General features: G+C 33.8%; 1 protein-coding gene across 4 annotated transcripts in view; it reads right to left on the reverse strand.

The window, feature by feature from the left end:
• LOC107438819 (uncharacterized) overlaps positions 1 to 21,218 on the reverse strand; it is a 130,514-nt gene that overhangs the window by 22,475 nt on the left and 86,821 nt on the right. For all 4 annotated transcript variants that reach the window (XM_087153915.1, XM_087153913.1, XM_087153914.1 and 1 more), the window contains exons 19-25: positions 19,901 to 20,053; positions 17,472 to 17,991; positions 16,011 to 16,207; positions 11,698 to 11,874; positions 8,280 to 8,414; positions 5,521 to 5,580; positions 3,553 to 3,690 (exon numbers count right to left, since the gene is read on the reverse strand). In XM_087153915.1, the coding sequence (XP_087010041.1) occupies positions 3,553 to 3,690; positions 5,521 to 5,580; positions 8,280 to 8,414; positions 11,698 to 11,874; positions 16,011 to 16,207; positions 17,472 to 17,991; positions 19,901 to 20,053 (1,380 nt within the window). The remainder of the gene's footprint in view (positions 1 to 3,552; positions 3,691 to 5,520; positions 5,581 to 8,279; positions 8,415 to 11,697; positions 11,875 to 16,010; positions 16,208 to 17,471; positions 17,992 to 19,900; positions 20,054 to 21,218) is intronic.

Genomic DNA, 21,218 nt, shown 5'->3' on the forward strand with positions numbered 1-21,218 from the left:
CACAAATGTTTTACAGCACAGATTGCAATTTGGTTTATAAGCTAATTTGAAAGTTAGATAAAGAGCTTGAAATAGTACATTTTAATTATTATCTCATATTATCCCTTACAAAACTAAAAACATAAGTTCATAATATAATAAATTTGGCTATCGAAACTGTGTATATGAAAATTCTTTAAAAAAAGCATTTATACAGCATATTTCCTACATTGCATGAAATTTAAAAGCTTTGGATATTGTTAAGAACTCAAAACAGCCAATTTTAAAAATAGTTATTTTAATTTGTTTTCTATCATAAATTTTTTAAAGTCTAAAGAGTACAGGTTGATAAAAATACTGATTAATAAAATAATATTTAAAAAAAAAATCTTTTGAATTATAAAAACTTTTACAGTATATCATTTCAAAATATTTTGAATTCTTACTTTAATTACTTCTAAAGAACACAATGGTTAATGACAAAAAAAAAAAAAAACCTAGTTAATGACACTATTATAAAACTGATTAATAAAATAATTATAACAAAAATTCCTCGTAAATATGAAAAAAACGTTTATTTATTAAAAACTTTTAAGCAATAAAATATTTTATTGCATAGTTTGTAGATTTGGAGAAACTTATAAGCCGATTAAGAAGTTATAAAGCACTTGAAACAGTACATTTTTATATGTTTTCACAATTTACACTTAATTAATCCTTAATTTTTAAGAAACCCAAAAGTATTGGTCACTAAACAAAAATACAGCCAATAAAATAAGAATTGAAAAATCATTTTTAGATAATTTTACATAACTTGCTACAGTTTATATGTTATGTAAATTTGGGACAGTTGCAAATTTTAATAAAATTTTGTAACATTTCACTTTGAATGCATATTGACAAATTAAATTTTTAGGAACTCAGCAAGAATACTGTTTAAGGAAAATGATATAAAACTGGTAAACGAAATAAGACGCACAAAGATACAGTGGTTTAAAATTCTGTTAACTGGGATGTTTGCAAATTCCAGTAAAATTTGTATCAATGCCTCTTGACAACCGATTAATGTTTACATCAATTAATATTTACCTACATCTTAAATTATTTTTACTAACTCAGCAAGAATATACTAGTTGACGTAAAAAAACACAACTGGTAAATGATATAAGACTTACAAGAAACTTTTAAGAAAAAAACAATGTACCACAATATATCTGTAAGTTGCATAAAACTTCAAAGTCAAATTAATAATCTTTATAAAATACCAATGAAAAAGTTTGAAATATTAGGAGGAAATAAATTGATAAACTGGTCTGGTATTAATCGAATGATTTGAAATATATTGATACCGTGTTTCTGTATTTCCCAATGTTTTGTTTTTATCCTTTGTTAGGCTACTTGTGTTTTCATAGAAATTGAATTGCACAAAAGAACGACATCTATATTGAAAAAAAGACATTTTTTGAGTATTAATCATAGCCCTCCATTCTTATTGGTTAAATGAACATTAAAATAATTAATCTTCTAAAGATTGCAGTCTTAGCTGGAGAAAAATATCAGATGATGCAGTTGGAAATGTAGCTAATGTTTTAGACTTGATACGAAATATATAAGAAAATAACTTTGATAAAAACAATTATATCTAAATCAAAAAGAACATTGATTTGTAAATTGATGAGCAATTAATGCTATTCTGTAATCAACAACTAGCTCATAATAAGCAAACAAATCGCTTCGCTAAAAAAACTAGCTAACACACGATTTACAATATTCTTAGAAATAATAAAGAACAAAAATAGATACTTTACTACAAAATTTGGATATCGATGAGCAAATAAAATTAGGATAAAACAGTTTTAATTTTTTTTTAATATTTAAGGTTTTATTATTAAACGAAATCGGCGAAACCATAAACATAAACTCACCGTCTCGTCTCATGCATTTTACATGGCTACCCTAATATAAATCTTTAATTCTCGCAATACGATTTATCTTTCTTTGCCATGCCAAGGCAGATATTTTCCATAAAAACACGTTTTTTTTCGCCAAAATTATGCCAAAGCGCATCACATATTTACTTTTCTTCCTTTTTATTCTGCTACTTTTGCAAAGTCACCTTGCTTGCTCGTTATGCCGTCACGTCAGCTTGTCACATGGTAAATTTTATGGCGCGAAGTCGTACAAATAAAAACATAGCAAATAAATCTGACTGAAAAATCAAAAATTATTCAGATTTTTATTTTTTAAATACAACTAACGTTTTTAGAATTTTTGCTACAAATCGGTTTTAAATTTTTTGATGAAAACAAAATGTGAGGTTTTGTAAATTAATTCGGCGAATTAAAAGGAGTGTGAGGATAGAGAAATAATAATTAATCAGAAAAATAAAACTACGTAAAATAGTGAATACGGTTTATTTAAGGAAATAAAATTTCTATTTTGATTGATAAATTTTTTTCCCTTTTGCTAATTAAGATGGATGGGGAAGTATTTATTTCACAAGAATAAATCGAACTCTCGGAGTACTTAAATCTAATTATGTAGTTAAAATCATTCTTAGTGATCGATTAGTAAATATTTATTCTGTTTTATTTATATTGATTAGGAAATTATAGTACAACTGAAGGGCATTACAACTTTTCAAAAATGAATGTCATTTCACTTTTATTATTTTATTTATTTTTTATTCCTAAAATGATGATTTATTACCTATGGGTTATTTAATAGGCAATGCAAACTTTTCAACATCATACGATATAAGTAATTAAATATCGTTAATTCGTAAAGTGTATTTAGATCATAACGACATGATCTGTTTTTTTTTTATTAAAAAAGATAAATTATATCGTGACTATTTAGAAAACTGGTAATATACTTTATTGCATTGAATTTAAGAACAAAAAAGTATGTTACATAAATTGTGAATTGGTGATGGTAAAATATTTTTGTTACACTGCATTAAACTTAAGGAACTTTTATAATAAACAGAAGATAAAACTAAACTATTATCAATCATCCGAAGTTATTTCCATTTATGAAAAGATTCCACAGTTGCGAAAGCAGAATAGTGGAAAATCGATTCTCCCCCTCCTTTTTTTTTTTGTTGGAAGTTTTTTTTTGTTGTTTTTATTTCGTTTTGGAATCGTTTTCGAAAGGAAAGTTTGAGTTTACAAAGATAAACAAAAGACAATAAAACAAATTGATCTGTGATGTTATTACGTAAGAAAGGAAATAGGTGAAAAAATTAGGAAGAAATGTAAATTAGCAACAAATTTTTTTTTGTTATTTGTTTTAATTTATTAAGTCGAAAACAAAGTCGTTTGCTTTAGATGCAAGAAATATAGTTAGTGGAAATACAATGGAACATGCGAATTTACCGTACCGTTTCAGCCTAGTATCCACAGTAAATAAATAATTTATATTTATGAAATGAAAAAGAAAAACTGTTTCGTGGTTCTAGGAATAGAGAAGAAAGATTATAGGACAGGAATAGAAAGATTAAAATAAAATTAGTGGTCCGATTGAGCTGTTTGAAAGAACGTTTATGAAATATAATAAAACATGCAAATTTACCGTAAAGGTTCGGCCTCCAATTTATCCAGAGGAATAAGTTTTCTAGATCTATTTGCTCGAGGACAACCAGAACGACTGCGATGAGAGGAATAATTGCCTGTAATATGACCAGATCCATCACATCCTGGAGTTGGACATCTAAAAATAAATAATAATTTAGATTCACCACATACCGGGGTTGGATCTCTGAAATATATATATATATATATATATATATATATATATATATATATATATATATATTATATTTGACAAAACTTAATGTACAACACCAATTCTTAAGGTAGTATTGAAAAAAATCAAAGCCTGTTTGACTGCTGAAAGCAGAGAGAATCTATTCACGTTTAATCAGGCAACCAAACTTGTTTCGATGTTTTTCGTTCTTCAATAGTGATTTGTCAGATTTAGATAACTTTTTTTTGTTTGGTTTTTCTTCGTTTAAGTATTAATTTGCGCTTCTTTGAGTATACTTTGTGTGTTATTATTATTAATATTATCCTTTTTTTCATAAAACTATGCGCATGTAAGCAAGTTTCATATTTATTTATTTATTTGTGCAAATTAATTAGTTTTTAAAGAAAGTAAAACACATCAGAAATATGTATCTAAGAAGAAAATAAACAGCTATATGAAATAGTTTTTAAAAAATATATTTTCTTAAACGCAATTTATTTATTTAGTTATTTTTAATTGTAACAAAAATTAATTTTATTACAAAAATGTATTTTATTTTAATATTTAGCATTTTTTTTTACACTGTCTAGGACATTTTTTAGGGTATTCTATAAAACAAATTTGAATTAAACTCAAGTAATAAGGTATTTATATGAAAGGAAATTCGCATACAAACAGAAAAAATAATCTTAATATATATTAGGTGTTCCCACCGTTCATCACAAGATGGCACCACAAGAAGGTAATTTGGAAATTGGCAGGTGTTAAACGTCTTATTGTTAGTTCGTTCATCTGGTAATAACATAAACTTAAAATACTAGTGATTCCGTATTAGCATTACGTAATTGTTTTCGTGCAAAAATGTCAAGTTCTGCGCGTCTGCGCCAAATAAGAGTCCTTTGCGGAACTTTTGACTTACTTCATTAATTTGAAGAAACCTGTAGTTGAGGTGCATCTATTGCTTGGAGAAGCATATTATGAAGCTGCCTTAAGTGAGATAAGTTGTCGTCAGTGGTTTCAGAAGTTTAAAAACGGTGAGTTTGACGTGGAAGAAAATCAGGTTCCATACGAACTGCAGCCGAGAGACATTGAACGTCGATTTTGCTATTTGGAAACACTTTAATGGGAAGTCTTACCCCACCCGCCCTATTCACCAGACCTTGCCCCTTCAGATTTTTAACTATTCCGGTCCATAGCACTACTTCATTTGGAGAAACCAGGGAATGGGTCGATTAGTGGATATCCTCGAAAGATGAAGAGTTCTTCCAACGTGTAGTATCCAAATGCTCCCAGAAAGATGGGAAAAAGTAGTGTTTTATAATGCAGAATACTTTGAAATTAAGATAATGTGTGGAGTTTTCACAATAAACTGCTAATTTTTGATAGAAAACAGAGGGAACTTATTTGTACTCCCTATATTATTTTTTAAATGACAAATCTGTGCTAAATGTTGTTAAATATATTGCATTTCAGAGGGTTAAAATTCATATGAAGACCATGGCAAATATCTCTGCAACAAATGACGTAATAACGTTTTTGACAAAATATGAAATGGTGCATTTAGTTGTTTAAAAAGGCGTTCTTCCTATTGTAACTGAGGGCATTGCATCTGGTAGAAATGTAAAAAAATAAAATTAAGAAACTAAAATATTTTATTTAGTTTATAAGCAAGCTCCACAACAATTTGAAAAAAAGTATAATTATCTTAAAAAATGTAATTTAAAGTTTAAAAAAGCACTTTTACTCCAGAAAACAATGCTATTTACTTTTATTTTTAGTGTTATTAATACTTACTTTAAATCCTGGTGCTGGGCTTGCAAGTTACAACGGTCTGCATGAGGACAACCAGAGAGACTGAATAAAAATTAAATAAAAACAATAGTAAATACTAAATTATTTCTCAAAAAAATTCAATTCCATAATTTTTACAGAGTTAGTCAAATACTTGGATTAAGGTTGTTAAACGAAGAGGAAAAACACCCTTAAAACTTATTAACAGTTTGCACTCGTTATGACAAATAAATAAATAAATAATAAAAATAAATAAGTAAATAAATAATTAAATAAATAAAAAATAAATAAATAAACCTGAAAACTTGAATTTTATTTATCCATCTGTGAAGGATATACAGTCATTTTAAAGGAACAGTTTCTTAAACTTTTTTCTAATTCAAGAATTGGTTCAAAAAATAAATATAGCATCCTGTTATTTAAAGCCTATGTCTTACTTTCATATACAAGATGTTCCGTAGTAATAGGTATTTTTAGAAACTTTTTTTAAGTCAAAAATGAAACAAAAAAGTTTTCACATTTAGGGTTAAGAGGGAAAACAAGAACGCTATCGAAATCCAACAAATTACAGTATAGCTTGTCTATAGTACGAACTCCCCCTCCACAAAGTCTGAGGCAGTCTCATGCTATGGAAATAAGAATAGTGTACTTCAGGGAAGGTAGCTGATAGCGAATGTAATAAATATTAATAATTGTTGAAATTTGAAGTTGTTGAAACTCGAAGGTGTTTCGAATAATTGTCTTTGTTCTTTGTTTCTTCCAAACGCTATCAAACCTTGCGATTTATTACATTAGCCTACTTTTACTGTGGACAGATTTCGATAGCGTTCTAAAAATGCATATAAAAAGTGTTTTTTTTTTTTTTAAATTCCCTGCTTACTTAGTACGTTTCGGGAAAAATTTAAAGCTTTTCTCAAAAATAGGCTTATTTAAAATAATAATAATAATAATGAAAATGATAAAAACTGTTTATTAAACATAATGAAAGAACGGCGATAGTTTATGAATGATTAATGAAGCTAATTAATTGTATTATTTAATAGAGGATTACAATTGATCGAAGGTGAATAACTACCTTCATTCCAAAACCCCAATTAAAAAAAAAAACAAAAAAAAACCCCAACACCAAGAAGGAGTTTTGCTAGATAAACTAAATTTAGTAGGCTTGTTCATACAACTAAAAGATGATTTCTATCCAAATTTCGAGTTTGGCGCATGCGCATAATTTTAATACAGTGAGTTGCTGTTAGTTAAGAATGCCTTCAAGTCGACGAAGCAGCCATTATCAAAATTTTTGAACGTGGTACTGTAATAGGGCTGCGAGAAAGTGGATTTTCTTTCCGCGATATTACAGAAAGACTGGAGGGAAATGTATCCCCTGTAAATAATTTTCTTTAATATATATTTTATAACCGTCGTTGAACAGCGGACCCAATTTTGTGTTTACAACTACCAATGCTCAACTCCGTAGCTTTGAACCCGATCCAGAAGACAAGAGAACTCCCGGATCAAGTATTGGGCGAAATTCTGCCTTCGTGGAGGACTTTTCTGCAAAACTAACCTACACTTGCGTTGCATGGAGAGAAACACCACGAAAACCTCCCACGGTTAGCCTGATGGCAAGGGAACTCTAACGCATGATCCTTCTACCACTGAGGATATTTTACTGCGTATGATTGTTGGCAGCAGTGTTCAAGGGAAGGTACTGCTTCAAGAAGACCGGGTTCGAGGCGACCACACTGGACTACTCAGAAGGAAGACGACTATGTATGGCTGTGGAGCACCGATCTGCGTCTGCATCAGAAATTCGAGCTGCAGTTTGGCACTGCAGCGATACAACGAACTGTTACAAATCGGTCACTTCAAGTACATCTCCGAGCGAGACCCCCTGTAGTTTGCATTCCACTCACTCGTTTACGACGTGAGTCGTGTCGAGTTAGAGCTCACTGGAGGACCGATTGGAGATCTATTGTGTTTTCTGATGAAAGTCAATTTTGCCTTGGAGCAAGTGATAGCCTTACATTAGTTAGAAGGAGGCCAGGTGAGCGCTTGCAACAGACCCCGGCACACTGGACCTACACTAGGAGTTATGATCTGGGGAGCTATTTCTTATGATAGCAGTAACACTCTCGTGGCTATTCGGACATTTGTATGTCAACCTGGTAATTCAATTTGCTTTGTTGCCATTCATGAGCAGCATTCAAGGGAGTATTTTCCAACAAGACGCTCTCATATTGCTGTTGTAACCCAATACAGAATATCGACACGTTGCCTTGGCCTGCTAGATCACCAGATCTTTCATCACTCTTGCACATATGGGACATCATTGGACGTCAACTTCAGCGTCATCCATAACTAGCATTAACTATTCCCGTATTGACTGAAGTGCAACAGGCATGGAACTCCATCCCACAAAATAACATACGGCATCTGTATGGCACAATGCATGCCCCTTTGTATACTTGTACTCAAAATTCTGGTGGTTACACAGATTATTAATGTACTAGTATTTCGCATTTGAAATTTTTCTCTTAATTGCATTAATCTGTGATCTTGAAACTAATCAATAAAATAAATTACTCAGACAAAGGCACTGCCGAAATTTTATTACTCTACAATAATTTTTTTTCTTGGTGTTGGTATTTTCCCCCATCAGCGCAGCTTCAAGAATCGGTAATTAAAGGCATTAGCCGTATTTAAATCATCGATACTGTAAATGAGATAATAATTTACATGAAGGAATGAAATCTTTCGAATTATACCTGCGATGTGTGGCGTAGTTTCCTGACACGTGACCCATTCCGTCACATCCTGGTGTCGGACAGTGAATAGGCTCACGAGTTTCACGTATTTTTACAGCTGCCAGAGCAGTTTTCAATAGCCTAGGCGAGGGTACCCTAGAAATATGTGTATAGGAACATGCTTAATAATTTGCACATAAAAACATTTTTATTGAAATGCATACATTTTGTATTCACTAAACGAAATGCGTTAAATGTGTTATCATTGTTATCAGAGGTTGATAAAGTGTAATTGAAATATATTTTACACGCAGATCGTAATTATAAAATATGGGAAGCAGTGTTACTGTCTTTGAACTAAGAGATAAGAGGCTTAAGGTAGTAGAATTAAAATACCCTTCAAGAAATGCGCAATTATTGAAGACGAATCATTGATGTTAGTGATTGTTATTGGTTGTTATGATCACAGGATAAACATGCACTTATGCAATGGCAGGTAGGTGTTTTATTTAAGATGTACTAGAGAGCTGCACAATGGGCTATTGACGACGGTCTAGGAAACATCCCTGAGGATGATCCGAAGACATGCCATTGCAATTTTGATCCTCTGCAGAAGGGATGCCTACCGTGCTTTGGTAGTCAGACGATCTGCTTGCGAAGTCGAGCACTATACGGTAGAACAGTTTAACGATGACCGATACCACGCACCATCAGTCCTTACGCAGGCTGATCAAAGTGGTCACCCACTCGCTTACTGACAGCAGACAGTGGTGCTTGACTTCGGTGTTCCACTGGGAACGTGTCCATGGCGGAACACTTATGCAATGCGTTTTAATGAACATTGAATGGTTAACAGATGCTGTCATTAGATGAATGTGTTCCTAAAATTGATATAAATACTGTGTGTAATTTGTAATTATAAAATATGGACTACAGACATTGTGAGGCATCAGATCGGAGAAATTGATATGCACTTCATGTAATGCGTAATTATAAAATATGATTAAAAATACAGATATTAAAAACAGATATTAGTCACTGTCATTTGATTAATGGTAATCCAAGAATTGATATGTACTATGGGTGATGCATAATTATAAAATATGGATTACAGACACTGAGAGAAATGAGATCAGAGAAATTGATATGCACTGCATGCAATGCGTAATTATAACAAACGGATTACAGACATTGGACAGTGTCAATAAATGAATGAGTACTGATGTATACCGTATTTGATGCTTTATTATAAAATATGGATTATAGATATTGTTCACTGATATTTGCTGTGAGAATCGATCTTTACAGTGTATGATACGTAATTATTAAATATGGTTGTAGATATTGGTCTTTGTCATTAGATGAATGATATTAGAGTATTGATCTGTACTGTGAATAATGGGACTCAATTATAAAACATGAATTAATATTGGGCACTATCGTTAGATAAATGTGATTCTAGACGCGATATGCACTGTGCGTATTTAGTATTTATATAATACAGACGGACTTCTATTTAACGAACTTCCATTTTGCGAATTTCTCTATTTTGCGAGTTTTGTTGAGGAACCCGGAATATTTCGAAAATTTCTTCGTAAAATAACTTCCAAATAGCGAAGTGAATTTTCTATTTAACGAAATTTTCTTTGATATCTACTTTTCCTATTTCCCAAAACATTTCATAACATTTCAAACTTGTTAACGCATTTTATGGGGAAAAGGACCCTGAATTGATTTTCGAAGCCACTTTTAGAGAAAACAGTAAAATTCCTTTTCCTTTTTGTTTGCAATTCAAACGAAAAACTCAGACAACACTAACGGATTTTATCAGTAGCAATTAAACTTAAGAACTCATATGGTAATGTAGGTTTAAAATTACTTTGCAGTTATAATTTTATACAGCAAATAAATGCAGCTAGAATTTTATACATAAATTTAGCTTTTTTTTTAGTTTAAAACATATGTAGCATGAAGCATGATAGTGTACTACTGGAAAATGTTTTGCTCTATTCGTGTTTTCCATGCAGATTTCTTTTATAACTAAGATTTATAAAATAAATAGTAGATACTAGCTTACAGGATAAAGGTGCATCAATTGGTATTTTAACTGTGTCTAGTGTTTATGAATTTAAAACCTGTTTTGTGCTGTTTAAGTTTTTCAAAAAGTGATTTTCTATTTAACGAATTTTCCATATGACGAACTTATTGTCGGGATTTAGCAACTTCGTTAAATAGAGGTCCCATTGTATATGCAACAAATATTGGTCAAACATTCTGTATTGATGAATGTGATCCAAGAAGAGATATGTACCGTGTGTATTGAGTATTTATAAAATATGGATTGAAGATAATGGTTACTGTCTTTAGCTGAATGTGATCCGAAAATTTATACGAGCTTCCGTGTATTGAGTATTTATAAAATATGGATTATAGATAATGGTTACTGTCTTTAGCTGAATGTGATCCAAAAATTTATATGAGCTTCCGCGTATTGAATATTTATAAAATATGGATTATAGATAATGGTTACTGTCTTTAGCTGAATGTGATCTGATAATTTATATGAGCTTCCGCGTATTGAATATTTATTAAATATGGATTATAGATAATGGTTACTGTCTTTAGCTGAATGTGATCCAAAAATTTATATGAGCTTCCGCGTATTGAATATTTATAAAATATGGATTATAGATAATGGTTACTGTCTTTAGCTGAATGTGATCCGATAATTTATATGAGCTTCCGTGTATTGAGTATTTATAAAATATGCGTTATAGATAATGGTTACTGTCTTTAGCTGAATGTGATCCAAAAATGTATATGAGCTTCCGTGTATTGAGTATTTATAAAATATGGATTGAAGATAATGGTTACTGTTTTTAGCTGAATGTGATCCGATAATTTATATGAGCTTCCGTGTATTGAATATTTATAAAATATGGATTATAGATAATGGTTACTGTCTTTAGCTGAATGTGATCCAAAAATTTATATGAGCTTCCGCGTATTGAATATTTATAAAATATGGATTATAGATAATGGTTACTGTCTTTAGCTGAATGTGATCCGATAATTTATATGAGCTTCCGTGTATTGAGTATTTATAAAATATGGATTGAAGATAATGGTTACTGTTTTTAGCGGAATGTGATCCGAAAATTTATATGAGCTTCTGTGTATTGAGTATTTATAAAAAATGGATTGAAGATAATGGTTACTGTCTCTAGCTGAATGTGATCCAAAAATGTATATGAGCTTCCGTGTATTGAGTATTTATAAAATATGGATTATAGATGTTGGGTACTGTCATTAGATGAATGTGATTTAAGAAGCGATTTGTAAAATGCGAATTTAAAATAATATGGAGCGCATGTTAGTCTCAGTCATGACATGAATCTGATCTGAAGAATGATGCGCTTTGTATAAATATATATATTACCTATCTTGATCACTGTCATTAGATGTCGTGACCATAGATAGTTGACGATTGTTGTTGATGCATTTATTAGTGGTCTGAGTGGTGGTGTTGCAGGTCGGCGTGAGAACTGTTGTCACAGACAGAGTGAGGCAGGCAGGTGCAGGCAGGTTATTTGAGTTGGTGGATGTTACTGGACTCCTGCAATAAAAATAATCCACAGTCAATTTTCTTTTATTTTTTGCATTGTATTCTATAACTTAAAACCATTTAAAGTTCAGGATAGATCAATATGAAAAGTCCAGATTTCTCGAACAAAACGCTGATTTTTCATTATTCTAAACATTGCTATAAATTTTTATTTAAAATAATTTACAGATTGAAGTTTCTTCATAAATTTGTATAAGTAAATTTATGTGATTACATATAAAATAAAAATATTTATAGGAGTTTTGTCGATTGATCCCCTTTCAGTTTCTTTCGGCCATATGTCCTTGCAATAACAGAACTTTTGTTTTTGATGCGAAGTCTGTGTTACAATTTATCAAAAAGCTACTCGATGTAAAGAAGTAATGTTTGTATAAGTAAGTTACGTTTTTTTTCTTCTTCCTTTGGAAAAAAGAAAAGGAAATGTAGTTTTCTTTTCTCTTACCAAATGCATTCGAAAATTTGGTATTGCTTTTATTCCATTATACATTCTTATCGCATTCCTGAAAAAAGGTAGTATTTGCTTTCTTTCTTTTCTTTTCTTAAAAGAAAACAGCGATATTATTAGAGTTAAAATTTTGCGTAATTGTTTTATGCGCAATAAAGTCTAACGTTATTATTTATGCTTCAATGCGCAATAATGAGTTTTTCGCCTCCTCATGGAGTGGTGACATAAAAACAGGTTTTTATGTCACCACAACAAATATTTTTTTCGCTGACAACCGTACTACGAATTATATTCTTATAATTTTTAATGTATTTATAAAATGAATCAATCTAATAATAAGTTGCCGTTTCACTGATTCACTTATACACTGATTCTCTCTTGCAGGGTTGCCACAGAAAAAAATGAACAAAATAGTTGCTTCTAGTAGCCTAAAGCATGAAAATAGTCTCCTAAAATTAAGAAAATAGTTGCCTAAATAAGAACAAAAAATTTTCAATAATATTACAAAAATTTTATTAAATGACTTCATTGTAATATACCATGATCCATTTAGTCGTTGATAGTCAATATGATAATTTTTAAATAAACGTTAGTGTTCTAGCACTCAATTTTCATGTAAAAAAATTAGTATATTTGCAGAAAATTAAATACTTTTAAATATTAGAATTAATTCAGAAAAAAAAATTTGTTAAAAAAAACATACTCTTTCTAAAAAATTTTCCTTTTTATTAAGAATTAATATAGCAAATATATATATACTGAAAATTTATTACTAAAATTCGAAATTCACGCATCATAAAATCCGCATCATCGAAATTCACACATCGCATTAAAAATAGGGTACTTTAAAATCATGCAGAATTTCGTAGCAATAACTGCTGAAAATGCTATTGAGAAACAAAATAGATTCACAATGGAATCTGTGCAAATTGAGCTCATTAAAAAGTGATGACTAAAATTTGATATTCAAATTTTTTTTATTTTTTAAGAAAAAAATTTCATTATGTTCAGAAGCTACCGCGGGGCGCAGGTTGTTAACCCAATTTTTGCTAAAAAAACATTTCTAGAATCACAGAAAAATCTCCCAATAGTTTCCTTTTCTTGAAAATAGTTGCTTTTTTAGACTTTTCAGACAAAAAAAGTTGCTATAGTTGCCTTAGGTCGAAAATAGTTGCAAATAGTCACATTTTAGTCGCCTGTGGCAACCCTGCTCTTGTGTCCCTTAGAGTTCGAAAGTAGCTCAACCAGTAATTCTAGAACGATGTTGTTGTTATTGTTGTTGTTAATTTACGTCGCACTAGAGCTGCACAATGGGCTATTGGCGACGGTCTGGGAAACATCCCGGAGGATGATCCGAAGACATGCCATCGCAATTTTGATCTTCTGCAGAAGGGATGGCTACCGTGCTTCGGTAGTCAGACGACCTGCTTGCGAAGTCGAGCACTTTACGGTAGCACAGTTTAACGATGGCCGATACCACGCACCCTTGGTCCCTAGCAGACTGATCCAAGTGGTCACCCACCCGCACACTGACCGTAGCCAGTGATGCTTGACTTCGGTGATTTGCTGGGAACCGTGTCTTAACGATCAGTCCACTGCGGGACAATTCGAGAACGAAAACACACGTTAGAACAAGGCCCAGAGTCTATTCCCCTTATCTCTGATTAAAAGGTCTACCAATTAACATGTCTTTATAGCACGTATTTTCCTGTTCTGCAACGTGGTACGAATGTTTAACTTCGAACGTCCAACGCAGACAGAAGGGACGTTTGACTGAAGGCTCGAGGTCTTGTACCGCAAATTGCTTGGCCCTTGTGCTGTTGCGGGATTTCTTCCATGCGATAAACCTTCATATGTTCCTATGGGGGTGGATCGGGGTTAAGCTTCGTTTATTCAACGATTCTCTATTCATTAACTAATACGTCGATTTCTTAATTCTCGCATTCATTTATTTGTTATTTCCCTTTCTTTACGCGCTTACTGTATCAGGGGACCAAACAAAATAACGGTTGCCATAATGATGACAACCGATAGGGTGGGGTAAGTACCTCGTTCACTATGAGATTAATAACCATAATTTTTAAATTTTCTTACAAGGATTCTAAAAATGAATTTAAAGGGTGTGCTCAAGAGTAACAGTATACAGTGCGCATGCGTCGTCATTGCACGCGTTGCTATGGGGACGGTTGCTGTTTCATAAACTTTAGAATTCTTTTTTCAATAAGTTCAGTATGCAATGAATGGATATTTTTGGCGAGTTTATTCTTGAATTGTGGGACCTGTGAGAGATCCCATAAATATCACTGAACTTGTTAATAAAAAGAATCTCATCACTTGAACAATGTTTTCCGTTTGGGTCGGCTGTTCAACGACGGTTATAAAATATAAAATAAAATAAAATGTTTTCCGTGTTTAATTAAGAATCAGAAATCTAGTCCACAGATCAGGGTGAACATCACTGGAATTGTGATCGCTTTTAACACAGGTAAAAAGGTTCGAATCCCAGTTGTTGTTGGTAAATTTGTATACTTGTTTCCGTTTTACGCTGAATCACAGACTTCATAAACTATTAGAACATTTTTACCACCTAGTCAACAATAGGAGGCTGTTATGATCGCACTCTTCACGTATCGTAAAAGTGGGGTTATATTTATTCAATTGACAAGTGTGTCTCGATACTTGATCGATTCTGTAATTATGTCGTCATTTAAATCACGTTCGAAATTACAAACCTTTGGTTTCGAACGTTTTTGCTTCAACGCCTTTCAGTTGTCAGATCTTTCATTCAAAGCCCTGGATTATTTTACTTTTATTAACTAACTACGACACAAAAACATAAAATAGATACGTAAGCATATTTTACAATGCATTAATAGAATATACATTGAATAGTGAAATCGCGCAAAAAGATGGAGGAATTATGATTGCTTTTGATACAGATGGAAAAAGTTCGAATCCCGGTTCTTGCTTGTGGATTTAAACTATTCTTGTTTCATGGTAGGTAGGTACTTTATTTACGTAGTACTCGAACTGCACAATGGGCTCTTGGCGACGGTCTGGGAAACATCTCTGAGGATGATCCGAAGACATGCCATGGCAATTTTGATCCTCTGCGGAGGGGATGGCTCTTCCTCATTGGTAGCCCGACGACCTGCGCACGAAGTAGAGGACTTTACGGTAGAACAGTTTAACGAGGACCGATACCGCGCACCCTTAGTCCCTACACAGTCTGATCAAAGTGGTCACCCACCCACTTACTGACCGCAGCCAGTGATGCTTGACTCCGGTGGTGCTCTACTGGGAATCGTGTCTTTACGATCAGTCCACTGCGGGATCTTGCTCTATGATCACAGACTTCATAAATTATTAGGGTATTTTTACCAGCGAGACAGCAATGGAGGTTTTTTGTGGTCTTACTCTCCATGCATCGTAAGAGTGAGTTTAGATTTACTCAAATCGTCAAGTGTGTCCCGATACTTGATCTATTGTGTAATAAAGTCGACTTTTGAACCATGTACGGCATTACAAATCTACGGTTTTGAACGTTTTCGTTTCAACGTCACTCAGTTGTTAGAACTAATGATACAATGAAATAAAATAGCTACGAAAGATTATTTAACCATGCAGTATCAGAATATGCACTGTTTATTGTCAAATTGAACAAAATGTTGAGGTTTATTACCTGAGGATAGGCGTTGATTGTGTCTGCTGTTGCTGAGGATGAGGGGCTGCTGTCACAACTAGTGTCTGTGCCAGGGATGCCAGGATCGATGGGACATGTGAACTGGACAGAGAGGCTATCGTGAATGATGATGACGAAGTGGAATGCAAGCTCACTGATGAGAGAGAAAGGCTGGCTGCTGGCGTGGAAGACAACACCTGTTGCCAAAAGAACACCAAAATTTAGTTCTACAGACAAATTTTAATAGCATTAAGGTGCATGAAATGCTAGGTCCATCTCATTCATAAATTAAGGAAAAACGCGCCTGGATTTAAATAAGCATTGGATTACTGGAAAATACAAATTACTAGGTTGATGAGAAAGTGTGCTAAATGAAATGTACCACAACGTGCATATTTTGTCTAATCATTAACATAATTTATAGATTTAAATGTGATAAACAACGGGAGTGTTAACATGTGAGGACTTAAAAAGTGAAGAAGACATCAGAAAAATGACATATGACACATGAAAAATATCCTTTAGATAAAACATACGTGCTTCTTGCATATTTTTGGCTGAAAATAACTTTTTTTTTAATTCACTGTGCATCATTTCTCCAAAATTCCACACTTCAGTTGGTTAATTTTATTTTCACAACATGCAATATAACTTATTACAGTTAGTCAAAGGAACTCTGTTCTCATTGATGGTCGGACTGTCGCCAACTTGATATTTGAAGTGACAAAAGACTTCAGTGTAATTTTTATTGTATGTGACTTTTCCGCGAGAGAAAAAAAAATTGTAGACGCATTATAAGTGAGATATCCCAGATCTTAATACTAGAATCTGGGCGACTTTACTTCAACAAAAACGATACGTGATAGAGCGTTTTGGTTTTGATATATGAATAAAAAAACTTTCAATACGCTTAGTTTCAATTAAAGTACTTGAGCCGTGAGGGGTCAGAGAGGATAGAGCATTTGCCTTCCAATGAGGTAAACCGGGTTCGAATCTCAGCGATGGCTGGTTGGTACGAATTCCGCATCTAGCTTTCACTGATCACAGTGCTGACGTAAAATATCCTCATTGGTAGACTGATCATGTGTTTAAGTCCCCTTGCCGTTAGGCTAACCGTGGGAGGTTTTCCTCTCCATGTTACGCAAATGCGGGTTAGTTCCATCAAAAAGTCCTCCACGAAGATAAAATTCCTCCTGATAATTGATTCAAGAGTTCCCTTGTCTTCTGGATAGTGTTCAAAATTACAAGGCTACGGAGTTGCTTGAAGAACAAAAGAGTTACAATTTGTATATTCGCTGTAAAGCGTGATTTTCGGATTGTTTTATGACATAACCACCTTCTTAGGACATAACAGCAAAAAGCTTCATTATGAAATAAAGTTTGTGGTACTGATAATATCGCAAAATAAATAGTAAATAATAAATAAATAAATCAGGATAAAAAGAGGGATTTACACTGTACCTGGATGGTCGAGGGCGCAGTTTGAACCTGACTAGTAGCCGACCCTATAATCCTCCCAGGACACTGTTGCTGTGGTGTGGGCAGCGCTATGGGATGATGAGTGTTGATGGTGGCAGGATGAGTAGAGCTCGGAGGCAGTGACGCGGACAGTGCGGAGGGCAGAGATGCGGGCAGCGAAGTGGGATGAGGGGATGGTACAGCGGCCTGCAAAGTGATGGGGCTTTGGATTTGTGAGAATGGTGATCTGTTGGGCGGCGGATAAGGCGTCTGAGGTGCCTGCGGAACAAGTGCTGGAGGTGGTGACATTGGCAAAGAATCCACTGGTGTCAGCAGAGGTTGCACGGTCACTGGTGCCAGAGGAGCGGATATGACGCCAACTCTAGTGGCCGTGGCAGTTCCTGTGGAGAAATCCACTGGTTCAGTTTGCTCAATGGCTGCACCGAATATTGGCTTTGGCGTTACCAGAACTGTCGGTCGGTGTGGTGTGGGATGGAGAATGGTAGTGCTGCCTGACAAAGAACTGCAAAAGATAAAATGGGATGAATCAGGATTTTCATATACCAATGCTATAAAATAAAATGTCATTTGGTTGTTCGATAACATTCAAAGTGACAGACTAAAATGCAGCTTAGACCAAGCAAGATTTTGATATATCATTGTTCTACATCAAACGTTTGGTATAATAGGCTTTTGATATAACACAAATCACAAATTAAGGCAAACAACGTTAAAGAGCACAAAAATATTTATAAAATAATTTATGCATTATATCACGTTGACAATTGAGCTGAAAATCTCACTCTCTCTTTTTATTAAAAAAAATTTGAACTTGTTATTCAATAATGTTTTGCCTATGGGTTTCGAACAATATTTCTATATTATTATCTCTGGATGTCTGTGGGAACAGTTTCATTGAAATACCTGTTTTTCCAAAGTTAATCTTGCAGAAAATCTATTTTTACAGAATTCTTATACTGATTAGAAGACAAACAGATTAATGATAATTATATATATATAAAAATATTGGTCAGCATGTTTATAAGATAACGTGTGAACTGTGAATGCATAGCTTGTGAATGAAACAAAAGTAATTATTTAAGATTGAAATTATTTACAATCACTAATATTTAGCATTTTTTTTCAAAAAAATGTTTCAGAGTAGTTTATCGCTGTACAGAATATCTTCGTAAGATTAGCATAGTATATCTTTGTAGCGTGTATATCTTTGTAAGATTAGCGTAGTAGGATTAGTGTTAGTTTATACAAAAATTCAGTGGGATTCCAAAATATTGTTAGTATGGAGTAAATCATTCAGTTTGCAGGATAATGCAGGATATGGTTCCAGCAATTATGCAGGATATAGTTCGAGAATAAAGTCTATCGTGTTCTACATACTAGAATAAATAAATTTTTCTTAAAAATCGAATCAGTATTTTGGCTGTTATAAACTCTTCGTAAGAGATTTTGTTTCGCAAGATTTTCTATTCATAGGATTCTGTACCACGATATTTTATCTGCATAGGATTCTGTTCTATGATATTTTGTCTACCCAAAAATCAGATCCATGATATTTTGTCAGCGTAAGATTACTTCTCACGATATTTGATCAGCGAAAGTTTCTATGCCCCGAAATTTTGCTAGCGCAAGTTTCTGTCCTACTGTATTTTGATTTCGGTGTTACGCAGGCTTTCCTATTTTTCTTACATGTTTTTTGCCGATGATAATTTTCTTTTTTGCATTGTCAAAATGTTAAAAATAAAAAAAATCTCTTACTTCAAATGAAATTTTTTTTAAATTTTAATTTATTCAATTTTCATTTCCAATGAGCTGAACAATCGGTCTTGCCGATGAGCAGACCTAGTGCGTTCTCCAGAGGTGGTATACACTCTTTCAGGACCACTACAATGGGTGAGATATCGTTGGTCATGGTAATTTGGACGTCTAGTTTCTGCCACACTAGAATGCAGCACCGAGACTCTATTTGGATGATAAAGTGCACTAGGAATTTAATTTTGCCAGAAATGCCGAGGGCCAATAAGGCACTCCAGGGATCTTTTACATGCCGCATAATCACACGACATGACGGCTGAGGATTTTCTGCATCCCGAAAATCCAGTGTCTGGGACGGGGATCGAACCTGAAAACTTGGGCTCAGAAGGCCGACGACAAACCAACTGGGCCACCCAGCCACTCAAATGAAAATTAGATGATCGTAAAATATCTAAACACGTGGCATATTTTGTCCACTTTGCGGAGTATGTACTGCATTATTTTACCAGATCTCATCGCACCACCCAATTCGACGGATAATCGGTTGTTTATGTTGCATTTGCTATTGCTATTTGGACCATTTTGATAGGTCGTTTTAAGGTATGGATTCAAGGAGGGGAGGAAGGTGTAGGGGAGGGAAGGGTGGTTGAAATGCTTACTTTGTGCAAATTCCAGTGGGACATCGTGAATTGGCACTCAAATCAAGCGTGTGGAGTGTGGTGCGTGTTGTGGAAGAGGACAGGTCCATGACGTTGTCGGCACCACTCTTGGTTGAGAGATTAATAGCCGACGCAGGCTCCAGAGAAAACTGCCTGAACAAACAAAGCAACTGTTACTGCTACAAATACTACCTCTTAAATAGAAATTTAAAGGGTGAGGTTTCCTATCTTAGGTGTAGATGACTGTGGCCGAAATCGCTTAGAATGAACAATTAAGGAATTTTCAGGTTTAGAAGCAAATAGTTTTACATTTCTAGTGGTATGTAATATTTTTGGAATAAGCGTTTCCAGATTATGTTACAGAATGTTAACTTAAAAATGTTTTCATAAAGCGCTATTATATTTACAGGTAGTAAATGTCCCGCAGTGGACTGATCGTTAAGACTGCGGTCAGTGTGCTGGTGGGTGACCACTTGGACCAGCTTGCGTAGAGACCGAGGGTGTGCGGTATTGGTCCTCGTTTAACTGTTCTACCGTAAAGTGCTCGACTTCGCGTGCAGGTTGTCGGGCTACCGAAGCGGGGGTGCCATCCCCTCTGCAGAGGATCAGAATTGTGATGGCATGTCTACGGATCATTCGGTTTCCCAGACCGTCACCAATACCCATTATGCGACGTAAATGAACTACAACAACAACAACAGGTAGTAGATATGGTGATTCAGAAGATAGAGCGCTCGCCTTCCAACGAGGTGAACCGGGGTCGAATCCCAGCGATGGCTGGTAGACCCGGCTAGCACCGACCACAGTGCTGACGTAAAATATCCTCAGTGGTGACGAATCCTGACTTAGAGCCCCTTACCATGAGGCTAACCGTAGAAGATTTTCGCGGTTTTCCTCTCCATGTAACGAAAATGCCGATTAGTTCCAACAGAAAGTCCTCCACGAAGGCACATTTTCCCCAGGACTCTTGATCCCAGGAGTTCCCTTGTCTTCCGGATTGGGTTTAAAATTTCATGGCTACGAGGTTGATCGTTGGTTGTTGAAAACCAAAAATTTGGATAGCTGTTCAGCGACGGATATAAAATATATTACATTAATATATAATTAAATAATATTTCATAAGCATGTTATTTCAATTTAAAAAAATTGTTGGTATGAAAATGAAATTTTCATAAAATTAAATTGCTTTTATTTTATTTAATGAAATAATTTAGAATGAAGAGTAAATATAATTGACCTAAACAGTGAATCGTCGTAAATAATGGATATCGTGATTATTTATTTCTCACTTAAATAATAATATGCGTCCACAAATGGG

Source organism: Parasteatoda tepidariorum, chromosome 10 (genome assembly GCF_982258835.1).
Source record: "Parasteatoda tepidariorum strain Cologne lab strain chromosome 10, Ptep-v5.0, whole genome shotgun sequence".
NCBI classification, from domain to species: Eukaryota; Metazoa; Arthropoda; class Arachnida; order Araneae; family Theridiidae; genus Parasteatoda; species Parasteatoda tepidariorum.